Raw genomic sequence first — 11539 nt, 5'->3', positions numbered from 1 at the left:
ATATATATATATAGATATTTTAAGATATCGTGCGCATATTTCACCCAAACAATTATTGTGAGTACTAATAACTAATAATGACACAATGATATAAATCTTTTAAATATGGTGTATTATTACTGTACATAGAAATATTTGCTAAAATTAGGGTTTGAAGTTCAAAATTTTAAATTTAATTGACCTAGGTTTTTTTATTACACTTTTAAATGAATTCAATATTTTTTATGTCTGTTCTTTCCCTTTTAAGGTGACATTTAAAAAAAAAATAATCTAATTTTGTTTTAAATATAGCATGACATAGGACTTAGGAATTTTTAGAAATTTTATCATTTGAGAAAAATCATGAGAATGAATGAGGAGCAACAAAAAGGTTCATGACTATAAATATATATGTGATTAAAAGAGGATAATTCAATATGCCACGTGACATGTTTATAATTAATTTATTGTGAATTCTAAACATGAGAAAGGTTTGGAATATTGGTGAGAATTTCTATGATGAGAGGAAAATCATGAGAAAAATGTGCATGTAAAGAAATACATTTTTATTAGTAGAAAAGGTTGATAACTAACTGCATGAGATACATTGTGGTAGAAACTGTGAAGAAGATATTTGATCCTGATCTTGTTACGGTTTAGATGAAGACACTAACATCACCAAAAAGAAGAAAAAGATGAATACATATGATCCATTCCCTTCAATTACCTTGGTGTCCCTGTGTTCAAGGGAAAGCCCAAAAGGGTTCATCAGCAACCAATTGCTGATAGAATTGCTCAGAAATTGGCTACTTGGAAAGGTTCCTGCCTATCAATAATGGGCAGAGTGGAGTTAGTTAAATATGTGATTCAAAGCATGCTGGTTTACTCCTTTCACATATATGTTTGGCCTGCTCATCTGCTTAAAACTCTGGACAAAAAGATCAGAAATTTCATTTGGTCAGGGGACTCTGAAGTCAAAAAACTAGTCACAGTTAATTGGCATCAAGTCTGCTCCCCAACCCAGTTTGGTGGTCTTGGTGTGAAGTCAATCTCTAAGATGAACAAAGCCTCTCTCATTAAACTTTCTTGGACTATGCTATCTTCTAGTAAGGATTGGGCTGTTTTCTTTAGGAAGAGGTTTGGTAGGGACTTCATAGTTTCTCCTAGACACTATAAGTCTTCAATCTGGCATGGCATTAAAGTCAATTGGTCTTACATACATCTCAACTCCTCTTGGATAGTTGGGGATGGATCCAAAATCAAATTTTGGACTGACAATTGGATTGGATCACCTTTGGTGGAGCTCTTGAACATTCCTTCAAATCTTATCTCAAATCTGAAGGCCTATGTTGCTGACTTCATTCACCAAGGCAGATGGGCACTTCCTACTCAATTGGTGGAGCTTTTCCCGAATGTTGCTAAAGCAATTTCCAGGACTTTAATTCCGAATAGTGAGGATAGGATGGTCTGCTATGGAACTTCTGATGGCAATCTATCTCTGAAAGATGCCTACTCCAACATATCTCCCCATGTTAATCCTAAGAAATGGTTCAAGGAAATCTGGTCTAATACAACTCCTCCTTCTAAATCCTTCATAGCTTGGAGATGGAAACATAATAAAATTCCCACGGATGATAATCTGCAGAAGAGAGGTTGCAATGTTGTATCTATGTGTAGCCTTTGTCATCACAGCCTTGAGACCTCTAATCATATCTTCCTGCATTGTGCTTTTGCTCAATAGTTTTGGCTATGGCTAAATCACACATTCTCCATAAACACAGACACTTCTTCTTGCACAACCATTTGGAGGATAAGCAACAAGGACTGGAGTTCTCAGACATAAGAGATCTTCTCTATTTGCATAACTCACATTAGTGCCTCAATTTGGTTTTGCAGAAACAAGGCAAGGTTTGAGGATACTATAATTCCAGTGGCTAGAGCTCTGAACAGGCTCAAGATGGATATTTGCTTCTAATAATTCAAAATGTTATGCTAACAACAATCATTTTGAGTTTGCTATATTGAGGAGTCTTAACATCTCTTTACGCTTCAAGAAAGGTCCAAGGATAAAGGAGATACTCTAGCATCCTCCCAACATTGGTTGGCTAAAGGTGAACACGGATGGGGCAGCACATGAAAGCCCTGGTTTGGCAGGAGGGGGAGGAATTTTTAGAGACCACCTTGGTAGATTTGTGGCTTGTTTTGCTGCCTTCTACAATATACAACATACTATCTATGCTGAGCTTCTTTCGGCTATTCTAGCCATTGAGTTTGCTTATGAAAAAGGATGGCATCACCTATGGATTAAGAGTGATTCAACTCTGGTCGTGGGTATCCTCAAAGGGCATACTCAACGTCCTTGGACTCTTGCTTCCAGATGGAGCATATGTAAATCTCTTTTATCGTCTATGTCTTGGAAGGTGTCTCATATATTCAGGGAGGGTAAGTCTTGCGCGAATTTGCTTGCCAATCATAGTATAAGGTCTAGGACTTTTACTTGGTGGGATTCAATCCCATCCATAATATTTTGGGATTGTAATAGGAATTGGTTGGGGCTACCAACCTACAGGTTCACAAACTCAGCACCCTTGCTTAAAATAAATAAATAAAGACAATGAAGATCCCAGCTTCAAGATGTTCAAGACTTTTAGTCTAAGTCTAAAATATGTACTTTTATCCTATACTTTTGATTATACAATAGTAGTAATGCTCAAACTAATTTTAAAAGAAAATTGAAACACTTTAAAATACTTAAAACAATTTTAAAAAATAGTGTGTAACGGGTTACTTCATCTAAGTAACAGGTTACGAGTGTGAGAAAATAGTTATTCAACTTAAAACTGATCAGAGTAATACATTACTGTCTTTGAGTAACAAATTACTGGTGTTATTAAAGTTGAGTAACCGATTACTCAACTTGCTGTAATCGATTGTAATCGATTACTGAGAGTTGTTGCATCAGTTTTTTCAAACTCAAAGTGAATGAGTTTCAACCCAAAAGACATGTTTTCATTCCAATCAATTTCTACCCTTTCAAAGAGACATTTTGGCTAATTGGAAAGCCTATATAAAGGCATTGAAACTCATAATCACTACACACAACTTTCATACAACTCTCAACAAATTCTGAAAATTCTCTCACTATTTTTCTGCATTTTTGCACTCAGTTTTTAAACTTTCAAAAGAGAATTTTTCTGAGTTACTTGAAGTAATTGTTTCAAAAGTTTTACAAACATATTGAGCATTATTATTAAGTATACAAAAGAGTTGTTTGGATTGCAAGTTACACCACTTTCATACTTGTAAAGGCAATTCCGCTATTGTTGAATATTCTTCATTATTATTGCATAATACTTTCTTTCACGGGGTGTGATAAGAAAGGGGATTACAATCACTTGGAAAAGTGTTTTCCAAAGGTGAATAAGGATTAAGGAGTGTGTAAGGTACATAGAGATCTCAGGGTGAGATATTGTAATTGCAACTCATAATCTTTAATGGAAAAATCTCTTGTGATGCAAGAGTCCTGGACGTAGCCTTCGGTGGACAAGAAGGTGAACCAATATAAAAATTCTTGTGTATTCTCTTCTCCCTTATCTCCTTGATTTTACTTATTAATTTTCTGCATATATTTTCCGCTGCACTTTAACTCTTGATTTTGCAGAAAATAGTGGACATTATTTTAAGTCAACTAATTCACCCCCTCTTAGTTGCAATCTCAGTCTTACAGAAACAAAAGCAACTTTTTTCCCATAAGCAAATATATTACGAAAGACATAAGGGGATGTCAACCCAATTACATCTTATATAATAGATCAATATAAATAAAGTGATCAATACAACATTGAAAAAAAGTGTAAGCAGAAGATCCCATCTTTTTAGAAAACCATAACCAAGATCTATCTTGAATCAAATCCATAATGTGGGTAAAACTAGCTTGCCCCCTCTAAATATAATGTTATTCCTCAAACTCCAAATGGACCAAATAGCAGCAAACTATGACATACATTTTCCACAAAGCTTTCCCTTTCCTAATTTTGCATAAGGAATCATGAATCTTAAGCACTTCCACCATTGAACTCGGCACATTATACTGAATATGCAACCAAAAATAAAATAGTTTTCATACATTGGTGACAAAAGGGAAAAATAAAAACAAATGCTTAATATGCTCGTCATGCAAAAGACAAAAACACACTTCAAATCCTTCACCCCAACTATGTTTCTCTTATGAAGCCCGGATCTAGTAGCTATCCTTCCTCTCAAAATTTTCCATATTAAACAATAAACCTTTAAGAGAGCATAATTAACCTAACATAAATGAAGAATGTTACCTGACTCCCTCGTAGTTATATTCAATTGTGTCAAGTAAGCAGTTTTCACCACATAGCAACCCGATTTGTCAAGGTTCCATCTCCATCTATTACAAATACCACTAGAGATTTTTGAGACCAAACCAAGTATCCTTCTCCCCAGCCAGCATGATCTTTGAGATTTTTTTGGCCAAACCAAGTATCCTGCCAAAATCTAGTATGCAACTCATCACCAATTTTCTTCCATAAATTGCTTTCCAACAAGTTGGAACCATCATCCAAGGCCACTCCAACTTTAACCAAATCCCTCCACCACCGCGACGTTGAAGGAAAAGCATTAAAGACCTCATTAGTTTCATACTTCGAGTCAATCACTCTAACCCACAAGGTATCAGGATCCACAAGTCTCCTCCATTTTCACTTACCTAGAAGAGCCTCATTAAACATGGAAAAATCCTTAATACCCAACCCACCAAGCTTTTTAGGTTTACACACTTCTGACCAAGTAACCCAAGGAATACCTCTAACACCACTCTTGTTACTCTAAAGAAAGTTTATCTACAGAGAGATCAGTTTCGAGATAACCTTCTTTGGGGCCTTAAAAAGAGATAGCATGTAGATAGGTATATTTGTGAGCACCGAATTAATGAGGACCAGTTTGCCACCAAAAGAAATGTGCTTACACTTCCATGGTGCCAATCTAGAAGACACCTTCTCAATAAAATTATGTCAAGTTGAGTATCTACTTGGATCTGCCATATTGATATAGTATTGTAAGGCTTAATCCAACCAAATCCTCATAAGACTGATCAAAATGTCAATCATTTGATTCCTATGAATGATATTTATTGGGAGGGTAACTAAACATCCTATGAATTTTATTACTTACCTATAGAGTAAGTTATATTTTTAGTTATAGCAGAAAAAAATGTGACACAGTTCTACCTCAATCATTGACTGGAGAATAGAGAAGAAGTAAAAAAATCTATTTTACTAAAGAAATATAATTGATGAGAAAATTTGTCAGAAAAATAGAACCTGTCACAAATATTAAAATAATCTTCTTCATTTATTTTGAACAAACTAATATATGCTGAATTAACTAAATGTAATCGCAACTTTAGATCAGCCCCTTCATAGAATAATCTTTAACGTGTAGGAGTACTATAAGTACTATATATTGAATATATTGGTTAAGTATATATGTGCGATTTCTTACTATTGTTGCCATATCAAATCGTTTCTTATAAAAAAATAGTATCATTGATCATTTTTTTTGTCTTTGATACTAAAATCAGGATATCTGGTGATAATAATGATAACCATCCTGATTTTTTAAATATTTATAGCATCATAATAATCTTAGAATCAATTGAGTTTTACGCTTAAAAAAATCAATTAGAATCAATCACATTAAATCTTATTTCGTTGTGAACGTAATATATATAGTACCTTTAGCATTCCCCAGAAAACCAAAGAAAATATGGCAAGGTGGATGCTTGTGATGTTGTTACTGGTTTGCATTGTAGAAGCACGACATCATGGTATCCAAATTTTCAACGTGAATGACTATGGTGCAATAGCAGATGGCAGCACTGATAATTTTGGGGTAAATTACCTCCATTTTTTCCCTTCTCTTTTTTCTTAGTGACAAAAATCTAACATTGATTCCTTACATAAATATCTGTTGATTTGTATTCTACGATATTTTAAATTGTTATCACTGTTGTGGTTGAATTATCTTTGTTGTAGTTGTCAAAGAAAATTGTGAGAAAATATAATCATAATTAATTACATTATGTAGTTGGGGAGACTCCTAAACCATAACATTATTGTCTACACGTACACTAATGTCTAACCTAAATTGGGATATATATATAGTCCCAAAAAAGTGAGTAACGATTAATTAATTAATTTATTTGACCAAACACATTAAGATATACATGCAGTGTTTGAGATAATAAATATGCTCTCATCTTAAATTTCATAGGTTGACATATTTTTGGGATAAAAAATATGTTTCCCTCTTAAATGTCAAAACCATAAAGTCATTGAAAATTAATATCTTCCCATGAACTTTTGAGGGAAAAAAAGAAGCAACAATATATTGACTTATTACTCTTTTGTAAAGGCATTTTTGAAAGCATGGAGTGATGCATGCAACTGGAATGGAAAAGCAATCTTTAAAATACCAAGAGGAACCTACATGCTCAAACCAATCTTATTTTCTGGTCCATGCAAGGATTGGACAATATTTCAATTAAAAGGAGTTTTGAAGGCTCCTATAAATAATCCAACTTCAGAATCCACTTGGATAAATTTCAGGTATATTAATAACCTCATTTTGAATGGAGATGGCATATTGGATGGTCAAGGAGCTTCAGTTTGGGGACACAATGGTCACCCTGTCCTTATAGTAAGTTCTTAATTTCTATAATTTGTTCTCATAAACCACACATTATTCTTTTTATCACATTCTTTACACTAGTGATTAATGTATAAATAAGTAACCACCAAACTAGTTAGTATTCTTTCAGGAGTACGAGACAGGCAAGATGACACTTTTATTTTCTTTATATAATAATGTAATATTTTTACCCTTTAATATAAGTGTAAAAACATTTTGTATCTCTAGTATGGAAGATGATTTTATTCTCTAGAGTAATTGTGGATCCCAATCATTTAACAGTAGTATAATAAGTATCATATGTTTCCAATTATATCATGAAACAGAGAGACAAAATCAAATTTCAATAGACTCTATACGAATGTTACAACATTTTATAACATTATAATGACCTTCTATAAATAACATTACCATGTTACATTTGGTTATTATTCCTATTATTATTAGCTTTACACGTGTAATAATATGTTGCAACTTGTATTATGATAAATATGAACAGACAATGGGATTTGCCTTCATCAGCAACAGTCATGTCCATCAATTAAGTTCTATTAACAGCCAAAATGTCCACATAGCAGTATTTTCTTGTGAGAACATGACCTTTACAAATATAACATTAACAGCCCCTGGAGATAGCCCTAACACTGATGGTATCAAAATGGCTATGTCACAAGGAATAAATATCAATGATGTACACATTGGCACTGGTGATGATTGTATAGCTATACTTTCTGGTACCAAGAATGTAAATATTTCAAAAGTCTATTGTGGCCCTGGTCATGGAATTAGTGTTGGAAGCCTTGGGAAGCATGATGATGAAGTTGATGTGCAAGACATACATGTGAAGAATTGCACCTTTAATGGCACTAGTAATGGTCTTAGAATCAAAACATGGGCATCTCCTTTGAACCACACTTTAAAGGCTTCTAATTTTGTGTATGAAGACATTATCATTATTGATGTGGAACATCCCATTAACATTGATCAAGAATACTGTCCAAGTGGTAATTGTGGAAATGAGGTATGTACTCTAATTCATATTTAAATACTGAATGAAAGGTTTAATTTTTTTTGGTATAACTATTTTCCACTAGTTAAAAGAAATAATTCCTTTCGGAATGTGTAACTACTCCTCCCAACAATTATCTCTCCGAAGAATGAAATTTTTTATCTTTGACCTTGTATAATACCTGGTGATCCAACTTTTTTATCGACAATGGTTAGTATGTTATAGTTGAGATCCAAATCTTCAACCTCTATCACTCACATCCTTCACTCTAACCATCAAACCATCTTATAACTCCATTTTTTATTGTTGGTGAGATGCGAACCCACAAACTCCTGCGCTCCGTTCCTTGAGCCCTTCATCCTCACCATGAGACCCCCTTATTTCTCTCCTTACCTGGTGATCCAATGAGATCTTACACTATTAGACCAATACTCACTGTGAATGAAAGATTTAATTAGCACAAGCTCATTACAACACATGAACCTATAAACTTGAAGCTTATAATCTCTTATTATTTTTGAAACTCAGCCTATATATGTGATTTTTGTTTTAGGTATCTTCAAAAGTGGAAATCAGCAATGTGCATTACAAAAATATTGAAGGGAGTTGCAAGGGTGATGTAGCAGTCAATTTTAAGTGCAGTGAATCAAACCCATGCCAAAACATAACAGGGGTTAACGTTAATTTGTGGAGCAGTTTAGGTAGCATAGGAACACTGACAAATTATTGTTCCCATGTCAACGGTGCTTTTTATGGCAAACAACTTCCTCCATCATGCATCTAGTGCTGCTCTTTTATGCGAGACTCTGACATGAAAGTTATAATAGAAGTTGTAATCGGTGTAGTTAGTATCGTGAATCATATATGAATTATTAGTCATATTTTCTGAATCATGAATTGTACTTTATCATGAATAACAATCGAACATTCTAAAATAGTTCATAATATGGATTTGATCTAGATTCGTTTGTGGACTTAGTTTTGCTCAATTTGTAGTTCAAATTCTTATGATTTTACCCATTGTTATAAGAACCCTAGGTTTTATATACTCATATTATTAATGGTAATCGCTTTTCATTAAGTTTTTCTCTATATTTAGATTTGCACCTCTTATGCCTTTTTGTCGAATTAATTCGCTTATATAAAACAGTTCTTTAACATAAGTCACAAACTCAAAAACAAAAATAAGTGAAACAATACAAATTCAAGTCATGAGGGTCAATTATATCATTGTCATAAATCACAATAGCAAAATAACAAAATATTAAGACTCTAATCAAATAGAAAAATAGCATACTAAATTGCAATTCATATTCCAAATGTGTGATCTAATTAATGATCATCCTCATCCCAAGATGTACATCACTTAGTTGATCATCCTCTTTGATTATCACAAGCTCTTCTAAATAACATAACTACACAAGTTTCAAGTCATAAGACTCTAACAAAAATAGCAAAATAACATCAAATGGTAGAAAAATAAGAACCTAGATTTCAATTCATATTCCAAAATGTCTGATCTAATTAATGATCATCCTCATCATTCATCCTCATCCCCAAGATCAACATAACTTGATCCTCCTTATTGATTATCAAAAGCTCTTCTAAATAATACAATTACTCAAGTTTAAAGTCATAAGACTCTAATAAAATAGCAAAATAACACCAAATCATACAAATATAACATCTTAAATACCAATTCATATTCCAAAATGTATAATCTAATGATCATCCTCATCATTCATCGCCATCCTCAAGATCATCCAATCAAAAGCTCCGCGTCCTCCCTATCCTCATCAATATGTTCAATTTCATTTTCATCCACAATGGATTTTCCCTTTTAGTAACCCTAGCCTTTAAGTTTCTTGGATCTATGAAATAAAATAAGAAGCCTAATAAGCATGCAGAATCTGTACAACTAAAGTATAATTCATAATTTATCATTATTATGTTGTTTTAAACAAATACATCTTCCCGTTTTTTTATTAGAGCTCCTTCAGCAAGAGTGAAGCACTTGTGCACATCCATCCATGAAGCATCAACAGGTAACAGGTAAGTAAGGACAATCAACTCATCATTCGGTTCAATATCAAATAAGCATATAGGATCATAAGTTTATCCTTTCTCTTCTCTAACCTTTTGCCTCATTTCTTGTTGATAGTTATACTATACAAACACAAGTGTATTTAATCTTTCTTGTTTGTTTAGGGTTTAGGAATAAGACTGAGTCTAATTCCAACTTTCTAGGAATCCATTTCCAACTTTCTAGGAAAGCATTCATAATTGCAACTTCTCCTCCAACGGTGGTTCCCTGGAGCTTCCTAGCTGAAACGAATCTCTCCCCCAAAATCTCTACTTCTCCTCCTCAAAAAAAATCTTTTGCACAAGTTCTCCAAAATTCATGTGACATTGCCATCTCTCATCTACCACAACCTTGCCTCAAAGGTGATGCTATTGCCATAAAAATCCCAGAAGAAGATTACCAAGCTGGGCTGCAAAGATGTAAAAATCATCTTCATGGAAGGCTCATTTTAGCAAAAGGGGATACCCCTTTGAAGTATGCAGATCTGAAATCTAAACTCAGTAGGATGTGGGAGATGATTGGACCATGGAGCATGATATCCCTAGGTAAAGGTTATTATGACTTCTCTTTCTCTTCAGTGGAGGATATGCGAAGCATATGTGCGGTGGGAGCTTGGTCCCTGAAACCTGGTTTCATGAGGATGTCTCTATGGACACCTGACTTTAACCCAAGCCAGCAAAGACACTCTCATTCACAGTGCTGGGTCAAAATATTCGGGCTTCCACAGGAGTATTGGAGCCCGAGGATCTTATTCTCCATTGCTGGTGGCCTAGGCACCCCCATATCTCTGGATGATGCAACATCCAAAAGATCTTTTGGGCACTATGCTCGGGTGTTGGTAGAGGTTCACATTCGAGAGGATTTACATGAACAAATCCTAGTGGAGAGAGAGGGATTTGCTTTTTTTTTGTTGGAAATGAATATGAAAATGTGCCCCCTTATTGCACTAGTTGCAATAGTATTGGTCACCTGCAGAGCAATTATCGTAGATTGGACAAAAAGAAGGTGGAAGAGAATGCCCCTAGGAAGAAGGCAGAGGAATCAAAAACCAAAACAAAGTCAAACAAAGAAGATAAGGTCCCTAACATCAGCAAAATTGATGATTTTTGTCATAAACTTGGAGTTTGATAATATACAAGATGCCAATTTGGAAGGGATGGAAAGAGTGGAGGACCCTCCAGAAAAGGAGACAGATCCAGTTAATGTTCCTCTGGAGACTCCTTATGACCCCTTGGTGCCTCATGACATTGAGGATAACTTCATAGTGCTAGAAACACAGGAATTGGAAAATCCAAATGCAATCAAGGATATGCAGATAATGGGAAGGCTTTGGGCTGATGACACAATGGAAGAAGAAGAGGAAGAGGAACAATTCACTCCTATTCTGTCAAAGTCTCAAAAGAAAAAGATAAGAAAAAAAGGGATCTCTGAAAAAACTCATTATACCCGAAGGGGTGGAAATTCCAACACTGCTCAATGATAGTCCTTTATTGGAACTGCAGAGGTCTTGGTAACCTCAACACAAGGTTGGTCCTGAAAAACCTTTGCATTACTCATAAACCTGACTTTTTGTTTATTGCTGAACCTATGATTCCTAAGGAAGCCATTCAGGGAGCCTATTGGAATGATATCAAGATGAATCTCTTTGTGACTAACAATGGAGGAAATAATTTGCCCAATTTTTTGGGTTTAAGCAGTTATGATCACTCCCCCACTGTCCTGTACAATACTGATCAACAGATAACTATATC

General features: G+C 34.4%; 1 protein-coding gene across 2 annotated transcripts; it reads left to right on the top strand.

Annotated features, from left to right (window-relative positions):
* The first annotated feature begins 5745 nt into the window (after nt 1-5745).
* Nucleotides 5746-10992, top strand: LOC109341260 (exopolygalacturonase-like). Of its 2 annotated transcripts, XM_019579116.1 has the most exons (5): nt 5746-5898; nt 6421-6705; nt 7196-7717; nt 8259-8488; nt 10982-10992. In XM_019579116.1, coding segments are annotated over exons 1-5 (1164 nt in total). In that variant the 5' UTR covers nt 5746-5772; the 3' UTR covers nt 10983-10992. The 2 variants fall into 2 exon arrangements, with proteins under 2 accessions (XP_019434661.1, XP_019434660.1); XM_019579115.1 differs by lacking the exon at nt 10982-10992 and having other exon boundaries at nt 8259-8610.
* The last annotated feature ends 547 nt before the right edge of the window (nt 10993-11539 follow it).

This window comes from Lupinus angustifolius, unplaced genomic scaffold, assembly GCF_001865875.1.
Source record: "Lupinus angustifolius cultivar Tanjil unplaced genomic scaffold, LupAngTanjil_v1.0 Scaffold_419, whole genome shotgun sequence".
NCBI lineage: Eukaryota > Viridiplantae > Streptophyta > Magnoliopsida > Fabales > Fabaceae > Lupinus > Lupinus angustifolius.
This window is presented reverse-complemented; position numbering and strand designations above follow the sequence as displayed.

Bases quoted from the DNA above. Each gene is read 5' to 3' on its own strand.
- LOC109341260 (XM_019579116.1), top strand. From the start codon at position 5,773: ATGGCAAGGTGGATGCTTGTGATGTTGTTACTGGTTTGCATTGTAGAA. The intron at 6,706-7,195 runs GTAAGTTCTTAA...AAATATGAACAG, and splicing joins ATGGTCACCCTGTCCTTATA to ACAATGGGATTTGCCTTCAT. The intron at 7,718-8,258 runs GTATGTACTCTA...TTTTTGTTTTAG, and splicing joins GTGGTAATTGTGGAAATGAG to GTATCTTCAAAAGTGGAAAT.